Source organism: Lontra canadensis, unplaced genomic scaffold, assembly GCF_010015895.1.
Source record: "Lontra canadensis isolate GAN:19392208 unplaced genomic scaffold, GSC_riverotter_1.0 scaffold36, whole genome shotgun sequence".
Lineage (NCBI taxonomy): Eukaryota > Metazoa > Chordata > Mammalia > Carnivora > Mustelidae > Lontra > Lontra canadensis.
The window spans coordinates 6,108,596-6,124,077 of NW_022631030.1; the positions used below are offsets into that span (position 1 = coordinate 6,108,596).

Here is a 15,482-nt window from a genome sequence, read left to right on the forward strand (position 1 = left end):
TAAAAGTAGCTCTCTCTGAACTGGTGTCGTGAGTCCGTGAAAATAGGATTCTCACCCTTTGGGGACAGAGAAAGCAAAAGACATCTACCTGCCTACCTACCTGCCTGTCTTCCAAGGACAGCTCATGGCTATGGTTAAGGAGATGGTGGTGAAATGCTCCGTTTTATCATCTGTGCTCATCCCCCCTTTGTTGGCTCATCTGTAGAATGGGCAGCCCAAATTAGTTAATGAGGACTGTGGGTGAAGCAGCGTTAGCAGACCCAAGTCAGGGGCTCGAGCAGGCGGTCCCTGAGCAGGCGCTGTCTGCAGGGAGTTCTTAAACTAGATTTTAGCTCTCCTTCAGAGGTGGAGAGCCCAGGGAGGGTAATGGCTTGTTAAATATAGTGAATTCACTGTCCTGAATGGGGACACGGAGGGGCCATTTGCCTACCTAGCATTTAGGTCGTGCAAATGGATGGTCTGAGAAAACCTTGTTATCCGTGGACCTCGGGGGTCTATCTTTGGTTTCCTGAGCCTGTCCTGACATTCAGAGGATTCAGGAGCTGCCTCTGTCCTCGAAAATGAAGGACGCGGTACGTGTTTTCTACTTCGTTGCAGAATTTTAAAAACACTTCTTCGTGTTTCCCTGCTAGTGAGGGAGGCAGAGGAAAGAACCAGACCTCCTTGTTTGTCCCCCTCGTTCTGGCGAGAAGCTGTGCAGGCGGGGGGAGGACCGCAGGCTGCGGGCGTCTAGGACATCCTGATCTTCGGGTTTGACTGATTCTCAAGAGGCGATGGCAGAAGAAATGAATGGCGAGGACGTGGGGCCTGTTCCATTAAGGACCCCATCCTCCTGAGTACGCCTCAGTCGACTATACAGACTTTGACAGTTTCATTATAAATATCTCATCACCGGTCAGACTTGCAGCACCGAGTTCCCTGAGGCGTGCTCTGCGTACCCTTGACAAGGGGAGAATTTATTTCAGAGCCTCCAAGTGTGCCTGGCACCCAGTAGGCCTCAGTGCCTTCGTCAGTAAGTGAATGCCTGAGCCATCAGTCCCTCCATACAACAAGCAATTTATTTGTGCTCCCTTCTATTTATAACAACCCCGAGCTTGGGGCTTGGGTGGCAGCAGATTCTTTTTCTCACTCTGAATAATGAGGCAAATCATTTAACCTCTTTGGAATGCCAGGGGGGCTGAGAGACAGCGTGGGGGTGGCCTGGACCAAGGTGTGTTCAGTGTGGGGCTGGGGCTGGAAGGGGGTGCTGGCCCAGAGCTTGTGGCCGTTTCTCCAGCCGGGGACCAGGGGCCAGCGAACGGGGACCGGGAGGCCCGCGGGGACGCTGCAGCTCTGTAGATGCCACCGACAGCCTTTGAAGGATGGCTTTGGCCCGAGACCCACTCCTCAGCCCGTCTCCTCTGTGACTCATTCGGGCTGCATATTTTGGTAGCGGGAAGACTGAGATGAAAGACACCGTTCTTCAGAGCGGGAGCTCCTTGGTATTAGACGAGCACCTCAGAAGTGTGATCTTCTTGACAGGTCACAGAAACAGGCTTTTAAAAAAATTATTTTAAAGGATTTTTAAAAATTTTATTTATTTGGCAGAGAGACAGATCACAAGCAGGCAGAGAGAGATGGGGAAGCAGACTCCCTGCTGAGCAGAGAGCCCGATGCGGGGCTGGATCCCAGGACTCTGGGATCATGACCTGAGCCGAAGGCAGAGGCTTAACCCACTGAGCCACCCAGGCGCCCCTAAAAAAAATTACTGAGATGAAATTCACATAACGTTCACCACTTTGACTTGAATAGTGCGGTGGCTTATAGTCCATTCTCAGCGTTGGGCAGTCACCCCCACCCCCCCTAGTTCCATCGCTCTAAAATAAAACCGGTCACTTGTACAAGGGTGACTCCCTAGGTCCCTTTACCCCCCAGCCCCTGGCAACCACCAGTCCGCTTTCCATCCATAAGGATTTATTGATTCTAGATCTTTCATGTATGGACTCAGGTGGTCTTGTGACCTTTGGCGTCTGGCTTCTTTCAATGGCAGAGTGTTTTTTGAGGTTTGTCCACGGTGTGGCATATGTCAGATTATGGAGTTTCAGCAACTACCCCAGATATCCAAAGACGGCCTCTCCCCAAAAGAGCGGGTCTCCCGGCTACCCCCGGTTGGCTCCGAGGGCCTGCGGGTAGGAAGGGGAATGGACTAGATTCACTGCTCCCCAGAGAAGCTGCATTACAGACACCCGGAGCGTCTCTTTTAAAAACAGGAATTATGGAATGCCCCCTCCCCCCATCAGAGGGGGATCTAAATCAGCATCTCTGGGGGCGTTCTCTGGGCTGGGTTTGGGCGCCCCAGACAGGGTGACCTCTGGGGGCATTAACAACTTGCTGGCGACCAGCCGAGGCTTCAAGTGCCTCCTGGACGCCGTGGGTTGTCGGTGATGCCGTTTCTGTGTGTGGAGATTTTGGGGGCCTGTGATTTTTCTCTGCCTTCCGAGGGGCGGTTTCAGGCCCTTCCCTGCCTCTTGGACTGCTCCAATTAACTGTGTCTCATTTATCAAGTCCTTTTTTATTTTTTTAAAGGTGTTTCACCAAGCTTGCCTTCGGCTTCCTTTGTCAGAAAGCCCTTGGACCTTCTGAGGCTTGTCCTTTGCGCTGCTCTCCCCCCTTCACCCCTGTTAGGATTGGTTGAGGGCCTCATAAATCTTGTGTCCTCCAGGGAGAAAGACTTCAGCAAGCAGCCTCGAGATCTCGTTCCCACTCTCATCACTGGAGGCTCTGTGGCCTGCTCAGAGCGTGACTGGATTGTCACCCGCCAGGGGGACCGTTCTGAGGTTGCCCGCATCACATGTTGGTGGGCTCTTTCATGCCAGAGCCGGAGAACTCGGGTGGCCCTTCCAGGTGCCAAATCCTTCATTGTGTCGAAGTTTGCATACGCTCACTCTGTGTTCCCCTCTGGTTCTAAGGGCGAGAATGTTTTTGGAGGGTGAAGACTTTAGCCCGAATTCCCAGGGTACTTGGGCTGTTGGGCTTCTGATTTGTGCTGCTTCTAGATTCTTCCCAGAGGCATGAGCTGCAGGGGCAGACGTGGGGGAACGTCTGGAAGAACATGGGGAAGGCTGGAGGAAGGCCTCATCAGCCAGCTGGTGGAGATTTCCTCCGCTGGCTCCCCCGGTAGCACTCTCAGGTGCATTATTTACTTACTTCTGTTTTTCATTTGTCCCTCTCTCTCCATGCGGCCCTGGACCTATCTCTGGGAATGAGAAGGCACATTTTGGAATGACGTATTTTCCTATAAAAATACCAAAAGGTCCTTTTCTCTACAGAGGTCTCATTTTAGGAGTTTTCCAAAAGCATTCAGATCCTGGATCAAACGCAATGCAGGCGCTTAAGAGCCAGAGCAGAGTAGTTAAGGATGAGGTCCTTTGTCGTCTTGTCGGCCAAGTTTGTGGCACAGGTATTTCCCTTCTCCCTTGTGACATCTGGGAGCACCTCAAGGAGGAGGATGGGGAAGCTTAGGGCGGTGGCAGGATGAGGGATAGAAAGGAGAAAGGAGGAGGTTTTCTTCTGCGGAACGTCCATGGGAAGGCAGCTCAGAGGGCATGTCCATGCAGGCTCGGACTTAGCATCAGTCCAAGAGGTGAGCGTGGTGGGGGTATCGGGCAGAGGCTCCTTGGAGCCCAGAAGCTTGGTTTCCTTCTATACGTGCCCCGGGCAGCTAAGGTTGGACGCTGCTGGAAGAGGCTTCTTCCAGACACTGCTCAGCAAAAGGGAGCGTGCATGTTCCCAATTTCGGGGGGGGCTGTGTCCTGATTCTGACTGTTAACAGCAGCTCTTGGGATTTTTGCTTGTGTGGTCATCGGTTTGCTCTTCACACAGAGCGGATGGAATGTTAGCTCAGGGCTTCTGAGACACCGGCCCTCGGACTGTCCTTCCGTGTCTGGTGAAGGAGGAAAACTAAAAGGAATGGAGTTAGTTTTTCATAAAGCAACACTGTCTCAATGAACTGTTCTTTATTCTGAGATAGATCCTTCTTCAGTTTTTGGAGTTTAACTGTCCTTTTGTGGAAAAATGATGGTGATTATGGTGGTCACGCTGCTCAGGTGGGCTAGTTGCGAAACGGGCGGACCCCAGAAGCTCAGGGTGTAAAGGGATCCCCCACTGTGGGGAGTTCCAAGTGAGTGTTACTGACCACTGGAGGGCTTCCTCACCAGGGATGTGGGCTCCTTCCTCCTTGTGATTCCATTCTCGTCCGGGGCTCTGGAATCCTGAATGGGGCCTGCAGGTGGGAAAGAAGCAGAAGGCTGACAGGGGCTGGGGCTGGTGGCTTTCCCTCACATTTGGTGGCCAAAAGTCAGTCCCAGGCCACACCCCACCGCAAGGCAGCCTGGTCACGAGTCTGCTATGTCCCCAGGGAGCAGAGGAAACTGGTTCAGAGAACAGCAAGTCAGGCTCGACACAGTGGCTGTTTTTATTAATGGCCTTACTGGGTAAAATAGACTTGGCCTACCAGTCCTGTGTTGGCCTTTCTAATTATTTTTCATCTTCCTGGTTTACAAAATCCAGAAGTCTGGGAACTACTGTTAGCAAGAATTCGAAGGTCATTTCTGGGGAATTCTGGAAAATATTTCCTTACTTGGGACAGTTCAAAACGAATTAAATAAAACTTGTACCGGGATGTTTCTCTCTTGTTTCTCCATGCGAGGAGCTCGGCACCTGTCATGGCACCTGTCAGCCGGAGAGAGCACCAGTTTGAATGGAGGTTTGAAAGTGTGTGGTCTTTCTGGCCGGTGCGCTTTTTCTGAGTGAGGAAGATGTATCAGTGTTTTGGTTTCAAGGCCTTAGGAGTGCATGACCCACGTAGGGGTTAGGGATGAAAGTAACCGGAGATTGGTTTATGCAAAAGGCAAGAATAAGCCAAGACGTGGTTATGCCAGAGAGAGCCTGAGAAGGAGATTTTTTTGCAATCCATTTGTATCCAAAATAGCAGGGAATTTGTGTTTCTTCTTGGGGGAAGTTGTGTCTTGTGGAATCTGCACTGGAGGAAAAATAGGCCACCCTGGTCCCCTGCTCCAGATCCCAGAATCTTAGCTATTTCCAAGTGACAAAGGAGGAGAGAGAGTCTTGCTTTAGAATATCATGGCCCTCACTCATCCTGGGTCCTAATTCCTATGTCGGTTTGATCTCTTTCAGGTTAGTCTGAATGATTCCCACAATCAGATGGTGGTGCACTGGGCCGGGGAGAAGAGCAACGTGATCGTGGCCTTGGCCCGGGACAGCCTGGCACTGGCAAGGCCCAGGAGCAGTGATGTAAGTATTGGTTATGATCTGGGCACTCCTCGTGGAGGCCACCAACCTGCCCTCTTGGAATCTGGCTGGGTTATCGTGCCAGCAAAAAACAAAAACAAGAACAAAAAGTGGTCGATTGGAGACTGAATGGATGGGATACATTTTACAACATGGAAGAGAATCTGGAAAACAATAAATACCCCTTGTCTGCTGAACAGAGGGAGGCGTGGGCTGTTTTGCAATGAGATCCACGCAACATGTGGTTACTTTTGTGAAGTGATAGGGTTTGATTTGAGTGGTTGGGTCTGCTCCAGAAAGTGCCAGAAGCACGTTCTGGGTAGAGTTGTCCATCCGCCACAGAGCCTGATGGGACCCCTTCCAGTCGGGTGGGTTCTTGACGCCCTGCGCTCCTACTCTCAGTTTTCACGGTTGGCTTCTACAGCGTTCGAGTTTAGGTGCTTTGAAGACGAGAGACCAAGGGTCACAGACTGAAAGGCCCCTGAGAGACCAGGTGGGTAGTGGAGGAGAAGCTTCCCTCCCTGTTCCCTACACTCTTTCCTCCGGGGAGGAGAATGGTCTCTCCCATTTCTCTTGAAGTGTGTGGTCTTCTGGGACAATGTGTCGTTTTCCCACTTTGGTAGACGTGCCAGGTTCAAGAAGCATTCCCCTGCATGTTAATTTGAATGTGGCGATTGATCCTTGGTCGCTGTGTCTAGGAGAGGCTAGGAGGTAGAAGGGATTTGGTGCTTGTGTGGGGCTGCTGTCATCAGTCTCGGCTCTGGTTGCCGTGAAGGGCCTACTATTGCCAGATCTGATTTCCGAGAGGAACTCAGAGGCCTGGGTTTTTACGTGAAAACTGCTGAGTCTTACAGGTTGGCAGCTTATGCATCGTTGGTACAAGTACTGGACGGGCCAAGTTCCATCCCCCTGAGGGCCAGAGCTGGTCCTTGGGTGCCAGTCTCCAGACGTCCCCTTGTGGGAAGAGGGGCAGCCCTGCCTGGGATCAGGGACCGATGTGGCAGCAGGTGAAGCCTGTGGACAAAGAAACACAGTGGGGAGCTTTGTTCACTCTGCTCCATGGCCAGAGGGAGCCTCCTAGTGAATTTGCTAGCGCTGTCACATCAGCCCGAAGGACAGCCTCGAGCTTCTGGAGTAGAGACCTGGTCTCTGTGAGAGCCCTGTCTGTGTCCCTGCTGGGTGGCTTGCATGTGCTCCGAGGGAGACACCCGGAGGTAGCACTGGGGGCCGCTTTCTAGCAGGTTCAGTGGAGACAGCCACGGACAGGGAGGGCGGTGGAAGGGCTCTGATGCAGACCTTTGTCCCATGCGGCTGCTGAGCAGGGGTGGGTGGGAGCCACAGTCAGTGACGGCCAGTTTGGATGTCGTGTTCTGGAGCAGGGCTGGACTCCTTTGGGGCAGTGGCTTTGACCTGTTGATAGACGTGGCCAGGGTTTGTGAGCGCAGATGGCAGTGTGTGGGTGCTGTGGTCCCGTGAGGCCCGTGGGCACCGTAGACTCAGCACGGTCCTGGCCTGCACGCCCCGTCATGGCTACCCTTCTGAGCCCAGGAAACAGCTGCGGGCCCCATGCTGTCGAGAAGACCGCCTTTGGCTTTTTATATGTTTAAAAAAATTCTTTGTCTAGGTAAAATATATGTATATATTTATATACATGTAACTATATAAATATGTAAATATATATATATACATATCTATATGTGTGTGTATATATATATATATATATAAATGAGATAGGTAAAAGACCTTAAGTGTTGTTTTATGGTTTTGCTGGACAAACAGGAGCCTGGAGACATTGAGTGGCCTGCTCGAGGTCACGCAGCCCGTCTGTGGGAGGAGGGTGGTGGCTCTGGAGACCTGACCATGGGCTTGCTATGTGAGGGTGTCGTGTTGCCAGCAGGAACCCCCTCCTCTGGGTTTCAGCCCTTGGAGCCCTGCATCCTGGGAGCCTCCTCAGGCCAGGGTGAACCTGTACCATTGGTCTCCCCACATGTGGCCAGTCTGCCCAAACCCCATTCTCACTCTGTCTGAGTACTTGGGCGTATCTTACTGAGAAGCCACTGAACATTGGATGCAGTACACCATCCCGTAATGAAATACACGATAAGATTGCATGGAAGGGAAACGCCGTGCTTGGAGATAATAAATGGGAGTGGCAGAGATTTCTCTGCTGTCCATACATAGGCTGTATTAAAGACTTGGCAGCTGCAATGGAGATGTTCTGATGCAAAAAGTTAACATAGAAAGAAATTATGACTCAGAGGCCAGAGCTGGTGGTGCGGGCGTCGTAGCAATCCCAACTCTCTTGAGAGAAGACCGGGAGCACGGCTTGTAAGAAGGCCCCATCAGCAGTCCAGGAGGGAAGGGACCAGTGTCAGTGAGGAGCTGTGTGAGTGTTGGAGAATGGCCAAGTCATGCATATTCAGTACATTAAAAAGGGACAGATCTGGAAGCTGGAATCCCGGAGGGTTTGCTTTTCAGTAGGAAAAAAACAAACAAACAAAACTGTCCTGATGAACTAGTAGCAAGTGTGATTCCATGAAGGGTGGCAGCTGCATTCCAAAAGGAAGGCCATCTTTTTCCCTGAGAAGTCTGGCCGATGGAAGGAGACATAGGTATTGGTTATCTGGAGCCTTCCCACGTCTCTGTTTCTGCCCTCTCCTGACGTATTTTGCAAAGGTGCAACTTCATTGGCCAAGGAGCTCTCTAGAGATTGCGTCCCCTGGAAAGTCTGAGTCGGCCAGGGAAGGTTTCACGAGTGGTAGGACTCCACTGCCTTTGCACCCAGACTGCTGTGACATTATGATGGGTGCCCCCCCAGGATGGACCGGGGAGCAGGGCCAGGACTGGCTAGCTTGCTAACAGGGCAGACCTTGGGAGCCCGTGGAGCTGCTGTCTCGCTGAGCTCTGGCTCTGCAGTCAGAACGGCTGGCGTTGAATCCGGGCTCTGCCGTTCGTTAGCAGTCGGACCTTGAGCCGAGTCATTAACCTGCTCTTGGTCTTCTCATTTGTCGGTGAGATAGTGCTTGTAAAACCTTGCTCGCCCAAGTGTGGTCTGTGGATCAGCAGCGGGGGGTGTTTTTCTGGGAGCTGATTAGACAGGCAGAATCTCAGGTGCTGCTCCAGACTTCCCGAGCCGGAGTCTGCATCGTGACCTACGTTGTGCCGGGTTACTTGTAGGTGCAATACCGTTTGAGAAGCACTGGTGCGAAGGAGCTGCTTTCTGTGCATTTCAGCCCTTCTTTCCTTCCTCCCCGCCTCTGCTGTCCCTGCTGCCTCTTCCCCTCCTTGCTCCTCTTCCTTCTCATTATTACGCTGTTTTAAAGGGGAAAGAATTTATTGGGATGGTTTGACCTGGAGAAGAGAAAGCAGGTCGATGAGTCATTTACAAGAGTCTCGAGGTGTAGGATGGGCCCTGACATACTTACTCTTAACTTCTATTCATTGGAAGTCATAAAGAGATGTAGATTGTTTACAGGTGCATGTTAAAGAACAGCTTTTTTTGTTTTGTTTTTGGTTTTTTTTTTTTGCTTTTTTAAAAGATTTTGTTTATTTATTTGAGAGGGACGGAGAAAGAGAGAATGCACACAGGCAGGGGGGGCAGAGGGAGAGGCAGGCTCCCCACTGAGCAGAGAGCCCGACGCAGGGCTCGATCCCAGGACCCTGAGATCATGACCTGAGCCGAAGGCAGAGGCTTAACCCACTGAGCCACCCAGGCGCCCCAGTCATCCTTTAAATGGAATAATCCCTCATTCACTCACTCACTGGTTTATTCGTGTCACTCTCTTTTATACATCTGTGGGACACATTCATTGACCTCACTCTGTGGTTTCGAATCACATGTAATTCCAGAAATCTTTACTGAGGACGTGTGATGTTCTAGGTACACCGAGGGAGACAGAGTTTTTAAAGATGAAGAGCGGTAATATATACTGAAAAGTGATACCCTAATACGACTTATTATCACCTCTGTGCTTCTGAGGCGGTAACTCACAGTGGAGTATCAATTTGGGGAATGTTGGAGCTGGATGGGGCCGAGTTCCCTTTTTGAGGAGCCGCCTGTTCCCTACATGTGACATCTGAACCTAACAGGGCCCCTCCGTGTCCGTTCTGGGCCAGGAGACTGGAAGTGAGGAGGTATCACTTTGTCTTTTTACCCACTGAGATCATCTGTGAGCTTCTCAACCTGCTGCCTTTTAAAGCTCCTTTGATGCCAGCCCCTCCCTGCATGCTTGGCAGTTGGGGACACACGCTGTGTTGTAAGCATGACGTTCATAATGAGGTTTCTGCCACTGTGGCCCAGATACTGGCAGAGGCTCTATCTGTGCTCTTCTAACCTTTACATCTAATAAATATTAACGCCCCGTGTGCGTTCCCGCTTCCCTCTGTACCTGCCGTGTGAGTTCATTCTTTACAAGGGTTATTGCTTACCAACATTTGCACATTTACAACGAGTATGAAGTCCACGTCTTTGCCTATCTGGCACTTAGCACAGCCTCCGGCTCGTGACAGACCCTTTGGATGTGTTTGCTGTGGCATCAGTGGGCCCTGGTGGCAGTACCTTTCCTGGGGTTGAGCCCAGCCGTTCCCGTTCTTGTTGGGATTCACTTGTCATTTTCCTTTCGAACTTACCACAGTCCTAACTAAGCCTTCGACTGTCAACCTTGTTTTTAATCCCCTGATTATGTTAATTTCACGTCGCCTAGGTAGTCAGTCTAGGTGCGAAACACCTGGTGGCTTCTATCCCACCGTCTGTTACCTGAGGTGTGATGGCTTTGGGATTTCTGGCTTTGGAGGCAGGCAGCCTAGATCACATTTCCACGCCTCTCCTTCCCTTCTCTGTTACTTTGGCAAGCAGCTAATCCCCTCAGCCCCTGCTGCCTTATGTGTAAAGTGATTTTAATAACTGGTTTTGCCACGCCGGGCTGTGGGGAGAGCGCCCCAAGCTCTTCCACATGGAGAGGGTGGTACGGTGTCTGGTCCCTAGGAAACACTCCGTGAATGACGGTTCCTCTTGGGTTTTACCACCGTGGTTACGGGGTAGCCATAGCCCCGCAAGCAGTGGAGAAGTCCGTCAAGCTGGCACGTGCCGGGCTCCCATGGCCATTCCCCGCCACCCTGGGTGGCAGCATCAGCGAGCCTGAGTGCTGGGGCGGGGGGTGTGTGTGTGTCTTGAACCTATATATTCAACCTCCGTGCGTAGTGAATCACTCAGTACTTCTTTCTTGCCTCTTGGAGGCCTGGGAGGGTTTCCTTTTTCATCCTCTGCAGTGTTGTAGGAACCGACCTCCCCAGCAGAGGGTTGAAGAATTATATTACCTTTTGGGGACATCTCAACAGATGGCAAAACAAGTTCCCCATCCCTCCCCCTTGGACAACCACATTCAGTCTGCCTCTGGATGTAATTTGCTCAACACTTAACCCGGCCGTGGGGAGGAGGTCATCACTGCTTCCATCCATGGGTCCCCCCCCAGCAGTCTCTGCAGGGACGCGTCTTGGCCTCAGAAAGGAGCCTGTGTCCCCTGGGCAGTAAGGGGATGCGGTGCTCCCCGGGCTTCCTGTTTCCCACACGCCTCGGGTGGTGGGTGGAGGGGTGCCCCGCTTCTCCTGGGCGTGTCATCTCTTCGCATCTGTCGCATCCTGACACCAGGGACCTGCCGGGAATGCCGTTCGGGATCCAGGGTGGGACATCGGCAGGTGTGGGTGGAGGGAGAGGTCTCTCGGCCACATTTCTCATCAGCTCTTCTTTGTCCTCTCCTCCCTGACTCAGGTGTACGTGTCTTACGACTACGGGAAATCGTTCAAGAGAATTTCCGAGAAACTGAGCTTCGGTGTGGGAAACAGCAGTGAGGCGGTGATCGCCCAGTTCTACCACAGCCCCGCGGACAACAAGCGCGTAAGGGGGCGCCGTCCCGCCGGTCGGAACTTCATGGGGCTGAATTGGGGGATGACCGCCGTGCTCAGGGTGCGGGGCGGGGCTGGGAGAAGGAGCTCCTTGTCGTCATCTCGTGTGTGATCAGGCAGGCCGGGTGCTGGCAGGATTTCTGGACAAGCAGTGTCAGGCTAACGCGAAGAAAGAAAATCTGCCAACCGATGAGCTGCCCGTCTCATGGACGGCAAAAGTGTTACGTGGGTTTTCCGGACTTTCACCACCCGTGTGCTGCACGTCTTCCAGGGTGCTTGCTGAATGCTTGGTTTTGGGGCATCACCAGCGCGTGTGTGGGTGTTCACGCCTGAGCACGTCCCCCTCCCTCCAACCTGTACCGGTCTAGGAACGAACACTGAGGCAAGGGGGCAGATACTGCTGTGTCTGCGTTTGTTTTCCCAGCTGGCTGGCCTGGGGCTCTGTTTCCGCCGTAGAACCCGGGCAGTTGGTTGTGGAGGAGGCAATGATTTGAGATGGCCCTGGGTCCCCCAGAGAGATGGAGGGGAGGCGGAGGCGAGAGGGCAGGAATGATGCAGCCTGCGAGGTTAGGTCTCTGTGGCTTGGGCAGTTGTTACTTGACCGCTTTCTTCCCTGCTCTGGGGAGCCCTCGCTCGTGTCCAGAGGCAGGATGACTGCTGCTAAGGATGATCAGAAAGCTTCGAGGGAAGGGAAGCTGCTCTTTGCTCATCCAGAAAGGAGCAAGACCCTCAGGGTCTTCTGGCCAGGTGCCCCCCACCACTGGCTTCTCAGGTTGCCTGTATTCAAAATCTTTAGCCGCTGGAATGGCACCGGACGATTGGAACAGAGCCCGTCCACAGGGAGCTGGGTCCTGAAGGCCACCCTGCCTGGCCGGACATTAACCTTTTAGTTGCTGGATGGTGGACAGGCCCTGGGTGCTTAGGAGGGGCCTCTCTTGGGTTTCAAGGAAGCAGCTATTTACTAACGGGTATAGAAACAATTTTTTTTTTTTTTAATTAGAATAACTACTACTGGTACGTGCTGGTTAATATTAGCCCTGCCTGATGATCTCAAAGCAGAGCAGCAGTTAGGAACAGCTCCCCGCCCTCACTCCCCTAACTCACTCCACAATGAAAAGCAAGGAAGAGGTGTTGGAGGGATTTGGCTCTGGGGACAAGATTGCCAGCCATCTGCACTGGCTTCTCCCGCCACGTTTGGTCAGGCAGGACTGGGACCGCGCGCTCCCAGAGCTAGGTGGACCCTGCTGCCCGGTTTGCTCTTGGCTTCCAAGAGGTGAGGCTCCCTGCCCCAGGGTCCGGGTTGCTGGCTGTGCCCCATCTCCCCTGGAGAGCTCTGTATGCCTCCTGCCTTTCAAGCAGCAGATAACCCTCGGATGACTCACCTGGCCAGGATGTACCTGTTGGCTATTATTATCCTTCTCTTTACACGCTGTCCCAGAGCTAACTCTTACTGCAGTTGTGGCCTTGGGACCACTCTGTGGTCCCCTTGGAATCTTCTTTTTCATCTCCCTCTGATCCCCCCCTTCACCTCCTACCACAAGGGCACAGATGTCTGCAAGCAGGTTCTGACTTCCTTCCTGCTTGTCATGGGTTGTGAGCAGCTGCTGGGCCCACATCCACATCTGAGTAGTCAGAAGACAGGAAAGACGATGTTCTGGGCTTGCAGAGCGGGTTTGTGCAGGGTGGAGAGGGGCTTTTGGAGCATTAGGTGTGGAGAAGGAGCAAGGGCACTGGGGCACGCAAGAAGAGAACACCAGGGGTGGTTGTCAAGGAGTTTGGGGTACGGGAAGGCAAGGGCATGCCTTCAGCCTGGGCCCTCCCAATGTGGGAGGTGGGGCGTCTTGGCCTTCTCATTGGAGAGATGGACCTACTTTGGAGCCCGTGGGGAGATGAAAGAGGAGCCGCCTTCTTGGAAAACCTAGCGACAGGTGGGGCACAGGCCTGGAGCAGACTGAGTGGGGTTAGAGAGGCAGCCTTCTCTGCTGAGTTTCGAGTTCTCTAAAGAAAGTCGTTACTCCTCCCCAACTTCTCAGGAAGGAAGCTGTGACTCTCACTGTGCCGGTTACTTCTGTTACTTTTGCCTTGGAAGGTGCATTGCCTCACGAGACCTGCCACTTCCTGAGAAAAATCACACAGGCTAGGTGCCTCGCTGTTGACACCACCAGGCCCGCTGGGCCCGGGCACATCCCCTGTGTGAGGACCTGAGGGTATGGTCAGGGAGCAGGGTTTGAAATGGTTGAAATGACTGTGGTCAGCGGCCCGGATAGGCGAGGATGTCACCTGAGGGCCCCGTGGAACCCTGAGAGGGTATGCCTGTGGAAGGGGAAGGGAAGGGCTGGTTAGGCAAGCAAGCTCTGCTCTAGTGGTTTTGCTTTGTGATGGAAATGGAGTGGCTGTGGGGTCATGTGAGGGTTTGGGTCTATTTTTGCACCTGCCAGCAGCCCCACTTCCTTCTTCTCAGCCTTGCGTGCCACCTCCCTGAAGCAGTGCGTAGCCTGGGCCGCCTGGCAGTGCTGCTGGCCCCATGGCGCGCCTGAGGTCAGCCAAGCAGTACGTCTGGGGCTCCTTCCAGAAAGCCCCAGAGTGTGCAGCTAGGCTTCCCAACCTTGAGAGGTAGTCCTCTCTGTCTTTCCCTTCGTTTTCATCTCCTGGAGATACATTCCTTCATTGCCTCCTCTTCCCATGTCATCATGCTCCTGGTTCCCCCACTGAGACCTGGAGAGAACCACTTATATGAACATGGAGATGTGTTCTGTAGCTTATGTTATGCTTCTAGAGGTATTTGTGTTTTCAGAGGAAACATCATTTTAAGCCCAAAGCTGAACATTGCGTGATTGCAAACAGGGCGGGAGAGGTGGGTGTATCTGAGAGCATTTCTGACCTCACACAGTCTAGGAAGCACCCAGTAGGTTGGCTCTGCTGGCACATCTTGGGGGCTGGCCTCAGGGAGACTGGACGGAAGGCAGTCTGGGGACCTCAAGGCAGAGTGGGACACACTGTCCCTCCCGTCCCGTGCTCATGTGGCACAGTTAACATCACAGCATGCCTCCATGATGGTGGGAAGTCATGGCGGCGGGGGAGGGGGCGGCTGGTGGTGGCTGGGGATTGAGTGAGGTCAGGTCAGAGGAGTAAAGGCTTCACGGGGTACTTGGGATTGGAAATGGAGCTTCAAGGACGGGTGTGATTCCAGTAGCTGAACAGAGTTGGTGGGAGTCCTTGACGGGGAGGAGGCCATGGGCAATGTCAAGGTGCCGGTGGCTTCTGTACAGGCAGGAGGGAGACTCACTTCTCAGGCTTTGAGGGTTGGCCCTGGGGCTCTTTGAGATACGAGGCAGGCCCCCAGCTGAAGATGGAGGAGTTTGCTTTTATCCTCGAAGACGGTGGGAAGCCATGGAAGGATCTTTGAATAGGGGACTCATTGTACATAGAGTCTTTTAGGGAAACGTGTGTCCTGGCAAGAGGCAGGATGGATCAGAAAGGGGAAAGATAAGAGAGGGGTCAGGAAGTCATGAAGGGGTCATGGTAATATAGACATGATGCTTCCCGGTTCTTCAGCCAAAGTTCCTATCACCCTCTTGAGCAGTTCACACCCTGCCAGTTCACACCCTGGGATGGCACAAGGGGGCCTAAAAAGCCCAGCGCCTGGCCCCAGTTTGCTCATGGGCTCTAGCAGGGAATTCCCAACATGGGTAGCACTGGGGATGCAGAGGAGAGCAGAGATATGAAGAGGAAAACATAACTGGGTGGGTAGGTGATGGGGCATAGGGCCGAGGCCAGGCAATGGAGTGAAATCCCAGCTCTCATCATGAGGACTCAGGCCGGAAGCAGGTGTAGCGTGTGGAGAGCTTGGGGGCATGGTGGGATGGCATCAGAGGTCTCCGTTGTGGATGTAGTGAGTCTCTTCAGTGCATCAGAGGGGAGATGCTGAGGAGGGTCAGGTCCAAAGTCAGGATCAGACTGTAGATTAAAAGTCCCAACATGCCTGATCTCTGCGGTGGTAGTTGAAGCTGCATGGGGCCTGTGGACAATGGAGCAGGTTTGCAGCAGAGGATGGAAGAGCGGTGAGGTTATGCGAGGTGGGGAAGAAGGAGCCAGAGGAGAGTCAAGGACGGGCCCATCAGGTGCGGGGCTCGGAGGCTTGGCATGGGATGGCGTTGCCCAAGGCCAGGGAAGGGAGCTCCCTCTACAAGCCCGGGGAGCTGACTGAGAGAGGGAGGCACGTGGATGAGCCCTGGGGCACAGGGTGACACCTAGGCATGAAATTCCGCAAGTTCTGCCTCTTTGTTGGAGGA

General features: G+C 53.2%; 1 protein-coding gene across 1 annotated transcript in view; it reads left to right on the forward strand.

Moving 5' to 3' along the window:
• Positions 1 to 15,482, forward strand: part of SORL1 (sortilin related receptor 1) — a 144,106-nt gene that overhangs the window by 10,066 nt on the left and 118,558 nt on the right. The window contains exons 2-3 of the mRNA XM_032868990.1: positions 5,176 to 5,292; positions 11,057 to 11,182. Of these exons, the coding sequence (XP_032724881.1) occupies positions 5,176 to 5,292; positions 11,057 to 11,182 (243 nt within the window). The remainder of the gene's footprint in view (positions 1 to 5,175; positions 5,293 to 11,056; positions 11,183 to 15,482) is intronic.